Here is a 20,194-nt window from a genome sequence, read left to right on the forward strand (position 1 = left end):
CTAGGGAGAAGTTTCTATATTCTTAAAAAAAAAAAAAAAAAATTATTCCCCATAAACAGAGGTAAAATCTCACCATTATTACGAAGTATTATAAAATTTTCAAATATAGAGAATAAATCATTATTCTATATAAAAGGTTTAGTAATCAAAAGTAATTATTACCTGTAAAAACTGAAACCAATCAATTCATTTTTACTTATTCCAATTCGTTTTTTCTTTTCATGAAATGTTAAAATTTTAATTTTGCATTATCTTTCTTACCAACCAATCAATTAATTGCGTATTTAAATTTTTTTTATTATTTTTTGTTCGAACTTAACTGAACAATAATTTAGTTACCATATAATTATATATTCAAATATTTATTTTAATTTAAATAAAGTTTTTAATGTAATTTTAAAAAAAATGAAATTACATAGTATCGACTCCAACAACCTAACCAATTAAATATGAATAAGAATTAAACATCAATTTAACATTCATTTAAACATCGTTTTAAAACAGCAAAGTTGTAAGAATTTGAAATATACAAGGATTGGCCATTTTGGCTCTCAGTACAGTACAGCCACATGAACAGGGGAAAAAGAATTTGTAGAACAAGCAAAAAGTAAGCATACATAGAGGCATTTGAAGGCTAATAACATAGTTACATATATGCAACCAAAAATCATATCAACCTTAGTTCCTATTCTCCAAGTATTTAGAATCCATGTTGATGGGGTAGAGATCACTGGCAGTAGTTGAAGAACCAGTCCACGGACCGTCCATCGACATACTTTGCGTCTGGCCCTCGCCCGTGTTTTCCCCTTTCTGTCGATAGATTTGGCTCCACATTGCGTTCATATCTTGTTTTGAGACACTAGGATCTGAAACCACCTCCTTTACGGCAATCTTCCCTTCCAGCATGCTCACCACGGATGACATCATAGGTCGGTCTGCAGCAATGACGTTCGTGCATTGTAGAGCAACAGTGATCATCGTTATCGCCTCTCGCTTGTTGAATTCGGAGCCTAACCGCGTATCCACGAGCTCTAGTAAACTGTCCTTCTCCTTTAGAGTATTAGCCTGAGAATAGAGGGATATAAATGGCTTCAGTCTACTAGCTCTGATAACAGGTTTCATTTACTAGTATAAAACATCATGTTCCAGAGTAATCAGCTCAATCAAAACTTAAATCAGAATAACTATTCTCGATTTATGGAAAGCATTATTCCCATAGCAGATAAGTAATCGAATGTAACTGAGTTTAAAGCCTACGACAAACTCGTGTTCCGTGTCATGATTATACTTGTCCAAGACGTGTTGTCCATATCCGCATGCCCGTTGCATGCCAAAACAGTTTCCTTATCGTATTTTCTAAGTGTATGACGTTTTGGCAGAATCATGTCTACGCCTAATAGACATAAAATGCCTCAGAATGTACTATAGGAGGGTGCAACTAGTTGTCAATTCTTTCTACCCTGAGTTATTTGTTATTTAAGTCGTGGTGTTTCTTTCTTTGCTTATACCACCCATTTAACATTCTCCCTGTCCCCGTTTTCTAAAACTTGCTTCTCAAAGCAGAGCCAGAGGACGTCGTCGTCAGGCCGAAGGTGACACAATTTCGAGCCCATCGAGTGGGCTGACTCACTCGGTGGAGAGAGTGAGTGCCACACAATCACTCACAAACAATCCTTAATAATGCGATTGTGACACTCCGCATCAAAATTGCATGACATGGTTATAGAAACAGGAAAATATGCCTTCTAAAAACTTCTGGTGTAATAAATTATAATAGAACACAATGGATGTGCATAAGGTATAAAAGACGGAGTTAACTCACATGGTCTAGAAGGTAAAAGCAATCATCCTTGGTTCGGTAACTTGTGTTGCTTCTACCACTGACTATTTCCAAAGCCACAATGCCAAAGCTGTAAACATCTGCTTTGTCGGTTAAGTAGCCCCGCATGGCATATTCTGGTGCCATATACCCACTGCAAAACAATGGAAGGATGGTGTGAATATTTGGATAATAGATCTCATCAAATATAGCAGATATCGTCCTTTTTGGGCTTTTCCTCCAAGTTTTAAAACGCGTGTACTGGGAAGAGATTTTCACCCTTGTAAGGAATGTTTTGTTCCCCTCTCCAACCAATGTGGGATCTCACAATCCACCCCCTTGGGGGCCCAACGTCCTCGTTGGCACACTGCCCGGTGTATGGCTTTGATACCATTTGTAACAGCCCAACCCATCGCTAGCAAATATTCTACATTGTAAAAGTATGCATGGTAACTCACAAGGTTCCAGCAACCCGCGTGCTGATGTGTGTATTTTCTTCTTCGTCCAGCTTCGCCAAACCAAAGTCAGAAATCTTGGGGTTGAGATTTTTATCGAGCAAAACGTTGGTAGCTTTGATGTCTCGGTGAACAATCTTTAGTCTCGACTCCTCATGAAGATATGCTAAACCTCTAGCTATACCAACACAAATCTTCTGCCTAGTTGCCCAATCCAGTTTCAGTTGGAATTCTTCAGGTCCTATAATATACCAAATTTGCAGAGATGCTTATTACATCCATTAATGTCATCACCATTATAATTTAAAAAATATATATATATTTTTTTTTTTTACCGAACAAGGCACGAGCAAGGCTATTATTTTCCAGATACTCGTATACTAGCAAAAGTTGATTTGCTTCAATACAGCATCCATGAAGCTTCACTAGATGAGGGTGTTGCAATGCAGATATCATGCCTATTTCATTCACAAATTCGCGATTTCCTTGCTTCGACTTGGAAGAAAGTTGCTTCACTGCAATTACAGTGCCATCTTGAAGAACACCCTGCAATTCCAAACACAGAACTTAACACCAAAAATATAAATCTATGGAAGAAATGATGAAATAATGAAATCCAAACAACAGTAACACCTTGTAGACAGGACCAAAACCACCTTCTCCAATCTTATTGGCAGCGTCAAAATTGTTCGTGGCAGCTCGAATTTGTCTTAATGGAAATGAACCTGTTCCTAGATCTAGACCCTTCAACTCTGTAAAACAAGCATATAAAAGTGAAAAAGTTAAATTGATGATTATTTTTATCAGCATAATAATGTGGACGTTCTCGACATGAGGACAATATATATGATTTCATTCACATCCAAAGACATTGCAAAATGTAGGTAACATTAGAATCCAAAGACAGGTTGAAAAAGTCTTTAAAATTTACCTTGTTCAAGTGTGCTCTTCTTTCTTAGGCAGCCTAACCACCACAAGACTCCAAGAACAAAGATGATAACAAAGATAACAGCAGCAGCCACAATTCCAACCACTGCACCGGCAGATATGCCCTTTCCACCTTCTGATGGTGGCACAAAGTCTGTTTGGAAAGAAGGAAACAATAATTATATTAAACCTACTATAGCTTAATAAGGTTACAGACTTATATAAGTAACAAAAACTTGTCATCAAATAAAGGGTAGGCCAAAAAATGGGTCTACCAACCAGGATCAACCGAAATGGCAGAAATCAAAGGACCATAAACCCCTCTCACAGGGATTGCAGTTGTCCCCTTCCCGGTCCAAAATAGGCGAATCTCTATAGTACCATTAGTCACAGGAACGGTGAATTTCTTTACAATAGGTTTGCCAATACCACCTGCAGCATCTGCAATATTAAAATCCTTCAACTCCAGCTTTCCCTGCAACATTGGTGATAAATAAATAAAAAAATTCAAGCTAACGAAGTAATCAGTAAATTCGGTACCAGAAGAAGCTAACCATACAGAAAAATATTATACAAAGATATACTAAAAGGGGCTAAATATCAGATAATTTCTGCATGAGCTGAGCCACAGTATCTATTTACCTGAACATAGACATCAAATAAGCGTCTGCCGAGGCTTCTATAAGATTTGTCATTAGTAAACGCTATCTCAGCGAAATGGAGGCCTACTGTGTAGTTTCCACTACCCATGCAATATGCATAGTAAGTAAGAGAAATCGGTGAAATACGTGCCCTCACGTACAATTCAGGATTTGGCATTGAGAGAGCGGATATATTTAATGCAATAAAGTCGTCTGTTGAGCGATCGTCGTCCATAAAATTACCAGTGCTACTAAATCCCCAATTTTCTCCACCTTGGAAAAACAATGATGATTTGCCAGTGTTTGTGTCTGCAACAAATGTGGTTGTTCCGTTAATTAATTCTTCCTTCCCACCACAGTTGATATGGAGAGAGTACGACGCTGCAAGAACAAGACCATATTTAGTTTCAAACTGATTAATGTATTTTTTCAGAATTATTATTAACATATCAATGCCACTTTTAAATAGCAACATCATCTATATTTCAACGTTTGAAAGGCTACCGAGAGATCTTGAATGCACTCCTTATTCTTTAGCATTTACACATTACTTACAGCAATGAAAAACCACCAAATATAATTTCTAAAATTTACCATTTTCCCTATCCCTCCAACAGTAAAAACAATGCTAGAAAAACAAGATTTCAACTCACTTCTTCCACAAGTGCTTGGTAAACATGAAACTGTTCCGCTGCTAAAACAAGAACAAGCTCGATGGTCATTAAAATATTAGAAAATTCAAGCAACAAGCCAACTCAAAGAAGAAAAAAACTCACGAATTATTGTCCTGGGAAGAGCTCGCAAACAGGTTTCTGCATGGAAGAAAGGAGATTGGATAGAGTACTTCTCATGAGTTATAAAAAATTTATATAAAAATAAAAGCATACTTACAAATTTCGAGATTGACAACCAGTGTTCTGGCCATTTCTCTGAGTAGTAAATTTGTTATAAGAGAGATCACTGTAAAAAAGAACAACAATCAGATATATTAGGAAGAACAAAAGCCAGCTCTTCCCTTACATCCAAAGAGAAAACAACCATAGGAATGTTAATTAGAGCAATAAACTATACTTAACCTTTTAAACTGTTAACTTAACATTTGGAAAAGAAACTTACATGCTTTCTCCTTGCTGTAGCATCCAAGTGGGCACCGATCCATTTAGCAAGTTTCCAGTTAAATATCTAAACAAGAAAATATCAGATTATCAGTGCAACTAATAAGCTTTTGACAATAGGAATGAGGGCATTGTATTTTATTATTTTTTTTTAACGAAAGAAATTATAAAGATGTTGCTACCAGATAATCCAGGTTACAATCAAATTCAAACATTTTACTCAATATCGAGATCTATACACATTGAGATTATAGTATAAACAAAAAGAACTACAATAACCGGAAAATACTCAGTCTTATCCCCCGAGTTATGTAAAGAACTATCTACAGTTAAGGTATAGAATTTCAAGTTCCTGATTACTTCACTTACATGCTATCCACTTTTTTCAAAGCTTCAAAGCTGACAGGTATTGGTCCAGTAATTTTGTTGAAGCTGAAGTCTCTGCAGAAGAAATTTAGCAAAAAAATAATAAAATGTATTGCCGAAGAACAGTGAAGAATAACTAAACATTAAACTTCCAATATTTCAATAACTGACCCAAGGAAGTTACTTTTACTATTTCAACATAACCAAGGCATACTATTGGTTTTCTTTCATGATGAAAGCAAGGGACGGATGCGGATATTTGTCTTGTAAGTCATTTGTGCAGTGAAATATTGAAATTAACCATTACAAGAAATTAACCATCTTCTGAAAATTCATGAGACTGTGCTTAATCATGATATAACATATAGGAAGAACAGAGAGTGAAATTTTACTGACAAGGTTTTCAACGCTGTCAACCCAGCAAGATTGCCCGGTAGCCCTCCAGCTATATTGCAACTCCTCAATATCCTATAGACAACCATAAACTAAATAAATAGCTGGAATTACGTACATGGATTTCTTCAAGTTTTCACAGAGGGATTCACTTACAAGGCTTTCAATTTTGTCAAAGTATTGAGGGGCGGAAAGGGTGATGAACCTCCACTCAAATCACTGATTCTCCTGCATTTTGCAACTCAAATATGAATAAATCGAAACATGCAGTACTCTAACTTATAAACCACGAGCAACGTGAGGCAAACTCACACATCAGTTAAGTTTGTCAAAAGTCCAATTTCAGAAGGAATTGGCCCACTCAATCCGCTTGCCTGAATTGCTCTGTCACAAGTAAATTAGTTGAGTAAGTTAAGAGATTAGCAAAGAAGTAAACCTGTTAGTAACTAGACTAGAGAAAAAATTCTCACAGTTTCCCAAGAGCCGTCCAATTCTGTACAAACTTTGGTATTGGCCCTGTGAAGTTATTATCGCTAATTCGACTGCATTGTCACAATGAGAAAATTGTTTTATTCATTCATTCATTCATTCGGTTTCTCATAATTAAACAAACGAAATGAAGGGTTCAAGAAAATTTCAAAAGCTTACAAGTCCGTCAATGAGGCTATCCTTGCCAGTGAAGATGGGAGCTCCCCAGAAAAGTTGTTTGAGGTAAGAAGTCTACATCACAACAATCAAAAGTAAAGATAGATCATCAGAAAGCTATCCTAAATGTCCAAATCATTATAAGTAAAGAGAATTGAAAGACAATGAGAAAACTCAGAGATGAGGGGTCTTACAATCTTGATAAGCTGGGCAAATTTCCAAGTTCTGGAGGTAGACTTCCAGATAAATGATTCATTTCCAAGACCCTAAGCGAGCAAAAACCAGTAACATTAGTCTCCTACCCACTAATTAAAAACCCAAAATGAACATAAACAATCCATTGGGTAACCAGAACTTACAACTCTACAAGAGTGCTGATGTTTCCAATCGTTTTTGGTATTGAACCCGTCAATCGATTTCCAAGAAGGGAACTGTAAAGTTAGCCATAAACATAAGCCACATAAAAAATCACAATCTGAAGACAACATAGAAACTTGGGGATAGAAAATACATGTTGAGAAGCTTGGTGGAACCCCATTCTGGAGGGATTGGGCCGCTGAGGAAGTTGCGGGTGAGATCACTGGGGATTAACAGAGAGAGAAGAAAGGAGGGATGGATTATGATGGGCAATTCATGAAACAGTGCGAGGCAAAAGGAATTAAGCAACAAGAAAAAGTACTTACAGTTGCTGCAGGAAAGGTAGCCTCACTATTTGCGGTGGCAGAGTACCTGGAAGGTTCTGCGCCTTTAGAAGACTGCAATGCCATCAACGTAAACAAATTAAATAAAAAAGAAAATTGTTTTATATTATTGTTAGATTTTTATACTCTGAAAAGAAATATACATATTATATAAATTATTAAAGGCCGTCACGTGGGTGTAAATGGTTAACCAAGTCTAAGGTCTAACAAGAACCGCGGTTAGAGATAGTCAGAGATCCTACGTGGCATAGTTGACTGGTAAACAATATTAATTATTATATTTAATCTTTCTTATCTTATTAATAATATTTTTATATATTTATCCAGTTGTCCAGATGCCGACGTGGGACCCACCGGATTTGAAAAACCAGCAATTAGTTGGCGAACGAAGGCGCCAACTCTCTTTTTTTTTTCTTTTCTTTTTTTTTTTCTTATTTTGATATCGATACTTCAATAAATCAAATACCAAGTGGGTTTAATTTAATAATTATACAAAAAATAATTATTTTCTTATTCAAAATTATTTTATATTTTTGTCATCTAAATTTAATTATAAAAGCTTTTGATGGGTAATTAGTTTCATCTAAATTTAATTATAAAAGCTTTTGATGGGTAATTAGTTTCATCTAAATTTAATTATAAAAGCTTTTGATGGGTAATTAGTTTGATCTTTAAAAAATATATATATAGTTTTCACATTAAATTAAATTTTAACTTTTCATTTTTATATACTTTTATAAAAAAAAAAAAAAAACATTTGTCTTGAAAAATAGTAGATAATTTAAATATCACAAAAAAAAATCAATAATTATATAATATTCAACCTAATTTCAAAAAAAAAAAAAAAAACTTAAAATCAATTCAATATTGCACCTTAAATTTAAAATTTGTATTTAGATACAAATTATCGACTCTGTTAAATGAACACAGACTCCCCCACAATGGTATGATATTGTCTATTCTAAACATAAGTTTTCATAGTTTTGTTTTAGACTTCATCAAAATGGCTCATATATAGTATTTCTGGATTATAACCCTATGATCATTCCCTAGACTAGGGGACGTGGGACTTTTGTCATACTTTTGTCATCCAGCAGACTCTAATGAACAAAAAATTTACACTCGTCTCCTGTTTATACTCAATTTACCAGCCAAGTTTTTCAACCAAAAATTACAAAAATGAAGTAATCCAAAAAACAAAAAGGAAAAATCAGAATCGAAAATGATGATCGAAAAAGTTGAACAAAAAGTGAAGATGGAGAGAGAGAAGGAGCGTACATGTTAGTGACGTGACAGACGGTATTGTTCTGGAACGTGCAGTCGCAGATGACTTTATTGTCAAAATTAGGGTCGAATTGCGCAGAAGTCGATATCCAACCGCTGCTAACACCGCCGCATGGATCGGCGTCGAAATTCCAGTCCGTCTTCCCCAACGTCTTTCCGATCTCCCTCAGCGCCTCGACTGAAATCAAATCAAATACCTAAAATTAAAATTAAAATTAAAGTCCGCTTACTGTTGCGAAGACTAGATCTGCGTCCAATATGACGTCGTATCGTACCTTCGTCGGCCGGGAGGCGAGTAGCGGCGGACGCGAGAGTAATGAAGCAGAGAGATAGGAGAAAAGCGACGGTGAGAGAAGGAGCCGAAAACATGGCTCGGAAGTGGCGGAGGAACGGCAGTTGTGAGTTTTCCGGCGGAGAGAAGGCTAAGAATTGCGGTTGGAGGAAGGTCTGAATGAAAAGAAAACCGCCCTTTGTTTCCTCATCGGTGAGTTTCAATTTAATACTAAACAGAGAAGAAATGAGAGAAAGATTGGGAATAGTGGAAGGACGAATAAACAAAGTCAACTTATACTCTTTTGGAAGTGACTTGAAATTACTTTCAAATATCTTTTTATAAAAATAAAATTGTAAATAAAAAAAATTAATTAATTACAAGTAAACTAATTATTTACGCTCTCATATTAATTACATAAACGAATTATTGTACTGATCTAGAAACCTCTCCCAAAGCGAATAATATTTGCTAGCAGTAGGCTTGAGCTGTTACAAATGGTATTAGAGCAAAACAAAAGACGATGTGTCAGCAAGAACGTTGGGCGGCAAAGAGGTGGATTGTGAGATCCCACATCGGTTGGAGATGGGACCGAAACATTCAGGGTGTTGAAACCTCTCCCTAAGTGACTCATTTTAAAACTGTGAGACTGATAGTAATGGCCAAGTACGGACAATATCTGCTAACAGTGGGTTTTGATAGTAATGACCAAGGTACGGACAATGTCTGGTGACAGTGCGTTTCGATAGTAATGGTCAAAACATAGACAATATCTGCTAGCAGTGGGTTTTGATTGTTACACTGTTTCCATCTACCAATAGGAACAAAAAGTTTGAGATGTGTTTGGTGTTTCTTCATTCGCAGTGTGAGCGTCGAACACCTAAAGTGAATTTGCTCCTACCTATAGGAGCATCCACCTTTTTTCGAGGGGTCGAGGAGAGGAAATCACGAGTGAGGTCTAAGGTCAAGATGAACGTTGGCAACATGTTGAACACATGCAAATTGGACGGGAAGTGGTGTTTCCAATGACAGACAACCCTGTTTCTGAATTTTCCTATACTTGAAAGATTTTCAAGCACTCCAGTCTTATTTCCTCTTTCTTTTAATGGTATGATTCGTAGAATTGCATGTATATTCTAACCGTCACTTAAGCCTAGGTTTCGTTCATAAATTTAATAAAGTTTTTTTTTTCAATTACTCGAACATCCTCCAAATTATCATCGTATCTACGCGTTTGATTAACAACAGCCAAAACTAAAGAAAAAGAATCATAAAATGGGTTCTAAAATCTGTACCTTAAGTGCTTTAAACTCTACGATTCTCTGACATTACCATCTTTACTACAAAAATAAATCAACTTAAACTATGCGGTAATGATTCCTCTAGCTTTACGACCTTTACCACAACGATACTGTAGTAGATTGACTTAAAATTATGCGATATTGGATCCTTTGACATTACGAGTTTTACCACAAAAATATTATCCGCACATCAATTAAATTCTGCAGTAACGATTCTTCTAGCATTACAACCTTTTTTACGATATCGTTGATCCACAGATCGAATTATTTTGAATATTGGATTTTACTTAATTGTCTACCGCTTCATTGCACGTGCTCGGGAAGAAGTTAAAAAATATATATATCTATAATAAAAGTAAGGTAACACAAAAAAGACGCGTAAATTAATTAAATTTGATAAATAAATAAATTCAACAATTGAATAATTGAATTGTATGGAGACAAAAGAAATGTCATGTTTTGGTGTTCCAGATATTTTTTTTAAATATAATTCAGATATATTGTTTTCAAAAATATTCTTTTTTTTTTTTTAATAAAATAATAAATTTTAACACCTAATATATATATATATATATATATATATATATATATATAGGTCAAGTTGTCTGTCTAATTTATGTCTATGTAGTGTATTTTTTTAATATTATATTTATTAATTTTTAGTTTTTATTTGGAGGAATAAAATAATAATAAACAATTACAGGCTGGAGGTGAGTTAAGTATATTTTTATGCTTTTACTAATGTTTTAAATGCTTATTTTCAAATGAATTATAAACCTAATTCATAATTATCTAAAACTTTTAAAGTAAATAAAATAATAATAATAATAAATAATAAATAAATAGAATAGGGTGGGATACTTGAAGCTGAAGCTACAAAATGCTCGAGGGTTAGATAGGATCGGGTTAAGAATGTAAATTTTTTCAGTTGAAAAAATTAAATAATGAACTCAATTCAACCCGACCATAAATTTTTTAAACTGGGTGGGTTCTCGAAGTCATTTATTCAAATTTTTATTTTAAATAAAAACTACTTTGAAAAATTAATTTTTTATTAAAAATTATTTTTAAGGATTATCGGAGAATAAATAAGAATAAATAAGAAAAAATTATAAAATAATATATATATATATATATATATATATACAAAAATTACTAGAAAATAGTGAATTTTGTATAAATGATAGAAAATACTTTTAAATTATAAAAAAATACAAATAGGATTTTTTTATATAATTTAATCTTTAAAAATAATAAATGTTTGTCTTTTCCAATCATTAACCGACACGTTTCTTATTTTTTTAAAATTTAATTTGGAAATTAGACGGCGAATTGATGGGGCAGGGAACAAGAGGGAGGAAAATTAGGTTTAATTTAGAATTTCAAGAATATAATATATTCTAAATTTCAAGGTCTTTTTTGTCTTCTTACTTTTATTTATTTATTTATTTATTGCTAATCAATTTAATAATTAAAATTTGGAAAACCGTGTTTGGTTAAGAAATAATTATATTTATGTAACCTAAAAATGCTTTAAAATATATTAATGTATCACATGTCATGCATCTCTCTAACCATAGGTTATATTGTTATAAGAAAGGTTTAGGTATAAATTCGATTAATTAATTATACAATATGATATAAAATTCAATGATTCCTCCTTTAATGTTGTCATTTTTTTCTTTCCTTTTTCGGTCCAACTTTGATGCTTACGGATTTAGATGTTTGAAAATTAAGACTTATTTTTCCACAAGAACCGTTTACGAGAATATCAAACTTTACCTTTAAAAAGATATTCTTACGTATGTGGTTAGGAAGACCAGTCACAATCTAAGTTGTACGACCCACTCTATTCTATCACTTTCAAGCGGTCGTTCGTCCCATAGCCGCCCGAAAATGAACTACAACGATCTTTGATAGGAATCTTACCGTGATAGATAAAATTCTCATAAAAATACCACTAGATTGAGCACCAGCAATTCCGGCACCTGAAAGCAACTTCGCCAACCTATGGATAAGAAGCCATTAATTTTTTTTTCATGAAAAACATTAATTTTTTTTTTACTGTACCCTTATTTGAAAAGTCATAATATTATTGAAATTTTTGAAAGTGGTTAAAAGATTTAAGAATATATTTTTTAAAAAAGTTATTTTTAAAGCCGAATATTTTTCGATGCCTAACATTGCTAGTTGATGCAACAAATGCATGCATATATCGAGATAGACTTGGTAGTGTCAAACGACTTATTATATGTCTCGAGTTTTTAATTGAACCTTTAGGGTTGGTGTAACAGAAAAGTTTTAGTCTATGAATTTAACGTTTTTTATTATAATTTAATACGTCGTCATTAAACGATGGATCGAGAACAACAGACCAAATGGTGTAGGCAACAGTACTTGAGGGATGGCTATGAAGCCATCGTTTTGAGGGTCAAGGATTAAAAAGTCAGCCAAAAAGGACAACGCTTTTGTCTGGTTCAAAAAATGGTGGCCGACCCTTTAAGGATGTTTCCTGGTATGATCCACAGCCACCAATTTGAATCCAATCCCAAGTTGTTTTTTTTTTAAACTGTTTAATGGTTTTATATATATATATATATATATATATATATATATATATATATAGTATTTAACGGGATTATATTCCTCGTCCCATCTAAATTAATATTTATGCTTTTCAACTTATTTGAGACAGATTTAAATTAGAATTTTTTAAAAATTTGTAAGATTAAATTTAGTATTAAAAATTAAAATGAAATATATTGATTTATTATGATTTTTTAAAATATTTTAATAAATATTATATTAAAAAAATGAAAATTTTACGATAACTATTTTTTAAAAAATAATAATAAATTTCGATTCCAACAAAAATAAATGACAAATATTGCAGAGACGAAGACGAGGAAAGCTTATTGTAAATATTTGAGTTTGTGACGTACCTATCGTCGTCCTTCATGTTGCATATAGCAACGAGCCTAAATCAATCTAGAATTTTAGAAAGTCGAGTCATTATCAATAATATTGAAAAATATTAGTGATTTAATATTTTGTAAATGAAAAAAAAAAATTAAAATATTTTATAGCTAAATAAATAAAGGATAAAGATAAAGCGTTTATAATATTTTTATAGTCGGCCATGCAATCGAGGTTTGACTCTTCCGTTGAACATTGCACAAGTACGGTTTCTCCACGGCCGCCGGCTTCGACTTAACATTAAATTAATAATAATAATTAAAAAAATACAATTAATAATTTTTCTTCATTTACAAAATAATAATAATAATAATAATTATTATTATCTAATTTATAATATCTATACGAAACTTTTATTTTTAATATTTTCCCCAATTGACTTGGCCAACTTTGGAGGGCAATACTTTTGGCCTAATTCCATGCAAATAATCCTTATTTATTTCGCTAATTTTCAATTTTGTTCTTAATTTTAAAAAAAAATTAAAATTTGAGCTATTCAGAAAAATTAAATTAATTATAGTGACTTTTTTTATAAATAATTTTTATTGTCGTTAGACCTTATATTATATTATTTTTAAATGATGTAATAATTAATAAAAATATTTAATACTAAATTATAGTTTAGTATTTGTTATTTTATTATAAGGTAAATATCTAGATATTTGTTTTCTTAGTATACATATCTTTCTCTTTATTGTTATTTACATGTATTACTATTTTCATATCCTTGTAATTTATTTGATTATAAATAGAGAACTTTTACACACCATTTAGGTGTGGTGGATTAAACAAACATTCTCAAGTTGGATGATGAAAGTCCCACATCGGCTAATTTAGGGAATGATCGTGGGTTTATAAACAAATAATACTATCTCCATTGGTGTGTGAGGTCTTTTGGGAGCTCAGAAGCAAAGTCATGAGAGCTTATGCTCAAAGTGGATAATATCATACCATTGTGGAGAGTCGTGTTCATCTAACAGTATGATTTTTTGTTTTTGACACATTAACGTTTTTTTTCAGAATTCGAGTTGTTTCGATTTTTACACTAAGTTTTTTATTTCATTAATTTAAACCTTATTTAGATGAATGTTGAAAAATTAAAAACTCATTGATTTAATGAAATAAAGTGTAAAAAAACAAATTTCTAATAATAATAATAACTGATTATAATGTCAGTTGCCTATCAATTTTATACCAAATATACGTGAGAATCCTTTTTCTAATGTTTTTTTTAATAAAAAACTTACCATAAGTTATAAGGTATAAATTGTAACATCTACATTTAAATATTAAAAATTTTAAAAATAAATTATCTAAGTTTAAAAGTTTTGTTAAATCATAAATTATAAGTTTCAATAATACTTTAAAAAGTTTAAAAAATATATTTATCGTTAGTTTGGAAGAAAAACCGTTAACACTTTGTTTCAAAAATACATTTATTAAACTTTTTAAAAAAGACTTTCAAATATTTTTTAAAAATTAAAAAAATATATTTATCATTATATACCACGAATCAAAAATACTTTTGAATTTTTAAAAGTAATATTAAAAAGTAGGAAGATAACGTATAAAATATTAATAGATAATTTTTGTCTTTGTTATTGACGGTAAGATTTTTGTTTTTAACTTTCTTTAGTAAAAAATATTAATTCTAAGGTTATTTTTTAACTTTTGAAAAAAGTGGAAGGAAAAATTAATATTAGTATTTTTAAAACACTATTAAAACTATATATATATTTTTTTAAGTTTAAGAATACTTTTAAAAGTAAAGATATTTTAAAGAGAAAAATTATGAGTTTTTTTTTTTACGTTTAAGAAAAATTATTGGAAACTTTCCTCGAATCGGGGTCTTAGCTACTCGCTTTCGAACGATCTTCCACCACCGAGTTTTGGCCATAGACTTTGTCTTAAGGATTGGGTTGTTGTTGCCGCCNAAAAAAAAAAAAAAAAAAAAAAAAAAAAAAAAAAAAAAAAAAAAAGAGGGTTTTTGGTTGAATGTTATAGTTAGTGTGTTAGCCGGGTTTGACTCTCTACTCGAAGGCAACTATCCCTTTTCTTTGTATGCTTAACTATGACCCTTTGTTCCCCTAGTGGGGTACATACACTGTTAGATTGAATGACACGATGACCTATATGGGTCACGACCTCATGTATTTCTAGATGCGTATAATGAAGATTACATTCCAAATGTATGATTTGGTAACAAACCATAAAATCATAGATTTGGTAACAAACCCTTCAAATCATAACAACTAGTAAATCTTAGACTATTTTAGTATATACTGATCTATTTTAGGTTTAACACCCCCTCAATCTGGACGATGTACTACTAAGTTCAGATTGCGCCTAAAATAGCTAAAAGAAGGAGCTGGCAGTGGCTTTGTCATGATATCGGCGAGCTGATCCTTGGAAGATATGAGTCGAATATCAAGCTGACGAGTCGATACTCGTTCACGAACGAAGTGATAATCAACCTCAACATGCTTCGTCCGTCGATGAAAGATTGGATTGGCGGATAGGTAGGTGGCACCAATGTTGTCACACCATAGGCTAGGCGCTCGCGCTTGCGAGATCCCGAGCTCACGCAAGAGGACTTGGATCCAAATTAATTCGGCAGTGGCATCAGCAACCGCCTTATATTCGGCTTCCGTACTAGAACGAGAAACTGTCGATTGTTTCCTCGAACTCCAAGAGATAAGATTGCCACCAAAGAAGATCACATAGCCTCCAGTGCTTCGACGATCATCAGGATTCCCAGCCCAATCAGCATCTGAAAAGGCACTCAACAAATCAGTGCTGGACTTTGTAAGACACAAACCCATATCAATAGTGTCATGTAGATAACGGAGAATTCGTTTGACTGCCGCCCAATGTATAGAAGTCGGAGAGGACATGAACTGACACACTCTGTTGACACAGAAGGATATATCAGGACGTGTCAGAGACAAATATTGGAGAGCACCAACGACACTTCGATAGCGAGTAGTATCCTCAGGTGAGAGCTTTTCACCACCATTCAATAACAACTTCTCACTGGGAAGCATAGGTGTGGGCACACCTTTGGAGGTGAGCATATTGGTTCTGGCTAATAAATCTCGAATGTATTTATGTTGTGTCAGAATAAGTCCACTAGAAGTATGGCGGACCTCAATCCCAAGAAAATAACTCAAAATACCAAGATCCTTGACGGCAAAATCATCCTGAAGCTGTGTAAGAAGTTTCTCAGTAGCCGTAGAAGATGAGCTGATGATAATAATATCATCAACGTAGATGAGGATATACATCTGAATGCCCGTTTTGTTAAAAATAAAAAGAGAGACATCAGCCTTTGAAGGTGTAAAATCCAGCTGTAATAGTTTGGAGCTAAGGCGAGAAAACCAGGCACGCGGAGCTTGTTTAAGGCCATAAAGCGACTTATCCAGCTTGCAGAGATAACCAGGGTGTTGAGAATCCACAAATCCAGGGGGCTGCTTCATATAAACATCTTCATTAAGAAGGCCATGAAGAAAAGCATTTTGAATATCAATCTGCCGAATAGCCCAACCACGAGAAATAGCAAGAGATAATAAGAGCCGAATGGTAGTGGGCTTAACAACTGGACTAAAGGTATCATCATAATCAACGCCATACTGCTGTTTAAAACCTTTAGCAACCAGGCGTGCTTTGTAGCGATCAATAGAGCCATCTGGCTTTTGTTTGAGTTTGAAAACCCATTTGCAATCAATAACGTTAAGGCCAGCACGAGGAGGAACTAAGTGCCATGTCTTATTTTTTTGAAGTGCCTGAAATTCATCATTCATTGCCTGACGCCAGAGGGGATGCTCCATAGCAGTAATATGTGAAGTAGGTTCAGAGGCAGAAGACCGAGCTACAAGATATGTTACTGTTCCATCTGTACGCACCTTGGGTTTCTTGATATTGTGCTTCAATCGAGTACCATACGGATGAGTAGTAGGTGCAGGATCCACATTTGAGGGGACGGCCGTATCAGCCGTTGCGAGGGGAGCAACCGATGCTACAGCAGTTGGTTGACCAGCGGCCGAGGATTCGACCGGGCATTGCGCAATATCATCTGCTGGCGGAGGAGCCGAGGCCTCAATCATTGGAGGAACAACCAACGCTGATTCGCATGGCAGCGACGCGGAGGATTGTTGCGGCAATTCCGAAGCTGATGTAGACACCAAATTTTCTGCATCCAAAGAGTTAGTAGGCCCAGACATATGCATGTGATCATTCTCCAAATTAGTACTGCTATTACCCAAATGCAAGGTGCACAAATCAGGGGCATTATGCGTCGACTGCATGATTGGGGAAGAATTAGGTGAGGCTCTCTTGAATGGAAAAACATTTTCATCAAATATGACATCTCTAGACATATAGACACGACCAGAATCGGTGTCAAGACACTTATACCCTTTATGTGAAGAACTGTAGCCTAGAAAGACACATTCCTTTGATCGAAAAGAGAGCTTTTGTTTGTTATAAGGACGAAGATGAGGCCAACAACCACACCCAAATTTTTTTAATAAGGAGTAATTTGGTGGGGTATGAAAAAGAAGCTCTAAGGGGCATTTTTTATCGATGACACGAGTAGGAAGACGATTGATGAGATATGTGGCTGTAAGAAACGCGTCGTCCCAAAATTTAATAGGTACATGAGCATGAGCTAGAAGGGCTAGGCCAGTTTCAACAATATGACGATGCTTGCGTTCAGCAGACCCATTTTGTTGATGTGTGTGAGGGCACGAAACACGATGACCAATTCCAAGGGAACGAAAAAATGTGTTATGAATTTTCTGATATTCCCCACCCCAATCAGATTGGACCCACTTGATTTTAGTATCTAGGAGGCGCTCAACATGAGCTTGGAATTGCAAAAATATACGAGGAGCTTCTGTACGATCATGCATCAAATAGATCCACGAAAATTTACTGAAATCATCAATGAAACTAATATAATATTTAAAACCCCCAACAGATGGAGGTGCAGGGCCCCAAACATCCGAAAAAATAAGTTCCAAAGGTGACGAAGACCTATGGGAAGAACTAGTATATGGTAATCGATGACTCTTTGCTAACTGACACGCATTACAAACTGACAAAGATGACTCACTAGCACACGAAATATTATTTAGACGCAAAATGGATTTTATTACTTGAGATGAAGGATGTCCAAGACGTGCATGCCATTGGGCGTGAGTAGTAGATCTGCTCACCAAGGCGTGCTTGAGATTATCGACATCGGATGGCTTAATAGGATAAAGACCAGATTCACACCTCCCATTTAGGAGACTTTTCCTCGACTGTCGATCCTTTATAGAAAAATGCCAAGGATGGAATTCAAAGAATACGTCATTATCACGAGAAAATTTATGAACAGAAAGAAGATGTTTGGAAATTTCAGGCACATGCAAAATATTACGCAACGCAAGAGGACGAGTAGCAGTATTAATTAGAGAATGACCAGTATGCAAAACACGCAAACCTGCTCCATTGCCGACTTGAACTTGTTCACCTCCATGATAACGTTCACGCACAGCGAGACGATCCAGGTCACTGGTGATATGGTCCGTAGCGCCTGTGTCGCTGTACCAATTTGGGTCAATCTTGTAAGAGGAAGTAGCCGCCAGTGCCGTAGGAGGAGCAGAAGAAGGTTCATCTTGATAGGACTCATCCATCCTATGCCAGCAGCGGATAGCAGTATGCCCCACTTTGCCGCAGATCTGGCAGGAAGGACGAGCAGAAGGGCCACGACGATCACCAGCAGGACGAGAGGGTGCATAACCTTGAGAACGACCACGACCGCGATCCCTACGCCCACGATTCTTCTGCTGACCACCACGACTAGCATAATTGGCAGAAGATCCAAGATTTAACTGAAGTTCAGCCTGGTGTTGTAGTTGGCGAGCTTCATACGTCATTAGATGTGCAAACACATCATCAAGGGTGAGGGCTTCACTCTTGGTAGTCATTGAGGTGACGAAGGGATCATAGTCAGGGCCAAGACCAGCGAGAAGATACGCGATCACATCATCATCCTGCAAGGCAGAGCCGGCGGCGGCCAGCTCGGTGGCTAGCCCTTTGATCTTGCAAAAATAATTTGCAGCAGATTGATCTCGTTTCTTGGACGTGGCGAGCTCAACACGAATTTGAGTAGTGCGAGCACGAGTTGACGATGAAAACATCCCCTGCAGGGTATCCCATGCCTCCTTGGACGTAGTAGCGGCAACCACATCATGAAGAATCTCCTCAGACATGGAGGAGAGAAGGCCGCTAAGGACTTGTTGATCCTGATCATACCACTGATTATAGGCCGGATTAGAGACCAGCTCAGCACCAGCAGCAGTTGAGGAAGGGATCAGCTTGGCAGGTGCAACATTGGTGCCATCGAGGTAGCCCATAAGCTTCGTACTCCGTAGGTAGGGGAGGAGCTGGGCACGCCATATGATGAAGTTGTTTTTGGTTAGACGAATTGTGACAACATGGTGTAGAGGGATTGGGCCAAAAGTCGCCATGGTAGTTGAGACGGTGTTGGAGATGGTGGATGGAGAGGAGGAAGAAGACATGGCGAGGAGTTTAAAAAATAAACCTTGGCTCTGATACCATGTTAGATTGAATGGCACGATGACCTATATGGGTCACAACCTCATGTATTTATAGATGCGTATAATGAAGATTACATTCCAAATCTTAGACTATTTTAGTATATACAGTTATGATCTATTTTAGGTTTAATATACACAACCCTCAAACTCAACGGTTAGGTTCGACTCTTGTCTCATCGGACACCCAATGAAAAGTTGACATTCAATTTCGAAGCTAATGAATAAAATTTAGATTAAAGAAAGATTCATAAAAAATAATTTATATATACTTAATATTTAGTTTTTTTTTTTATTATTATAATTAGTTTCATTGTCTATATAAATATATTGTAAAATAAAATTTAAATCTACTTAAATCAGAATCAACTTCTAGACAAAAATATGTGATGGTTGTGATGTCACATGGTGGTTTGGGAGGAGAACAAACCACTATTTATAAGGGTGTGGAAACCTTCTCCTAGCAGACGCATTTCAAAACGTTGAGGGAAAGTCCAAAAAAGACAATATCTACTAGCGGTGCTTGTGATGTCACATGTTGGTTTGGGAGGAGAACAAACCACTATTTATAAGGGTGTGGAAACTTTCTCCTAGCAGACGCGTTTCAAAACGTTGAGGGAAAGTCCAAAAAAGACAATATCTACTAGCGGTGCTTGTGATGTCACATGTTGGTTTGGGAGGAGAACAAACCACTATTT

General features: G+C 35.0%; 1 protein-coding gene and 1 non-coding gene across 3 annotated transcripts; both read right to left on the minus strand.

Moving 5' to 3' along the window:
* Positions 1 to 456: 456 nt before the first annotated feature.
* On the minus strand, positions 457 to 8,881 carry LOC111789087 (probable leucine-rich repeat receptor-like serine/threonine-protein kinase At3g14840). 2 transcript variants are annotated; one of them, XM_023669733.1, is made up of 24 exons: positions 8,622 to 8,881; positions 8,341 to 8,524; positions 7,045 to 7,116; positions 6,873 to 6,941; positions 6,721 to 6,792; positions 6,556 to 6,627; positions 6,365 to 6,436; positions 6,187 to 6,258; positions 6,029 to 6,100; positions 5,873 to 5,944; positions 5,720 to 5,791; positions 5,327 to 5,398; positions 4,959 to 5,024; positions 4,734 to 4,802; positions 4,619 to 4,654; positions 4,496 to 4,533; positions 3,844 to 4,223; positions 3,481 to 3,676; positions 3,206 to 3,355; positions 2,908 to 3,026; positions 2,610 to 2,820; positions 2,278 to 2,515; positions 1,823 to 1,973; positions 457 to 1,065 (listed from the first exon to the last, which is right to left on the minus strand). In XM_023669733.1, the coding sequence occupies exons 1-24, from the start codon at positions 8,713 to 8,715 to the stop codon at positions 679 to 681; spliced, it is 3,036 nt and encodes a 1,011-aa protein (XP_023525501.1). In that variant the 5' UTR covers positions 8,716 to 8,881; the 3' UTR covers positions 457 to 678. The 2 variants fall into 2 exon arrangements, with proteins under 2 accessions (XP_023525501.1, XP_023525500.1); XM_023669732.1 differs by having other exon boundaries at positions 4,496 to 4,536.
* Positions 8,882 to 18,801: 9,920 nt separating this feature from the next.
* Positions 18,802 to 18,941, minus strand: LOC111789451. Its single transcript, XR_002814349.1, has one exon. It is a non-coding gene; the product is annotated as a small nucleolar RNA Z247 (small nucleolar RNA).
* Between the last annotated feature and the right edge of the window lie 1,253 nt (positions 18,942 to 20,194).

Source organism: Cucurbita pepo, chromosome LG02 (genome assembly GCF_002806865.2).
Source record: "Cucurbita pepo subsp. pepo cultivar mu-cu-16 chromosome LG02, ASM280686v2, whole genome shotgun sequence".
Lineage (NCBI taxonomy): Eukaryota > Viridiplantae > Streptophyta > Magnoliopsida > Cucurbitales > Cucurbitaceae > Cucurbita > Cucurbita pepo.

Bases quoted from the DNA above. Each gene is read 5' to 3' on its own strand.
- LOC111789087 (XM_023669732.1), bottom strand. From the start codon at position 8,715: ATGTTTTCGGCTCCTTCTCTCACCGTCGCTTTTCTCCTATCTCTCTGC. The intron at 4,803-4,958 runs GTAAGTTTCTTT...TCTTTTTTACAG, and splicing joins CTACAGCAAGGAGAAAGCAT to TGATCTCTCTTATAACAAAT. The intron at 3,356-3,480 runs GTTGGTAGACCC...CTTTCCAAACAG, and splicing joins TGCCATTTCGGTTGATCCTG to ACTTTGTGCCACCATCAGAA.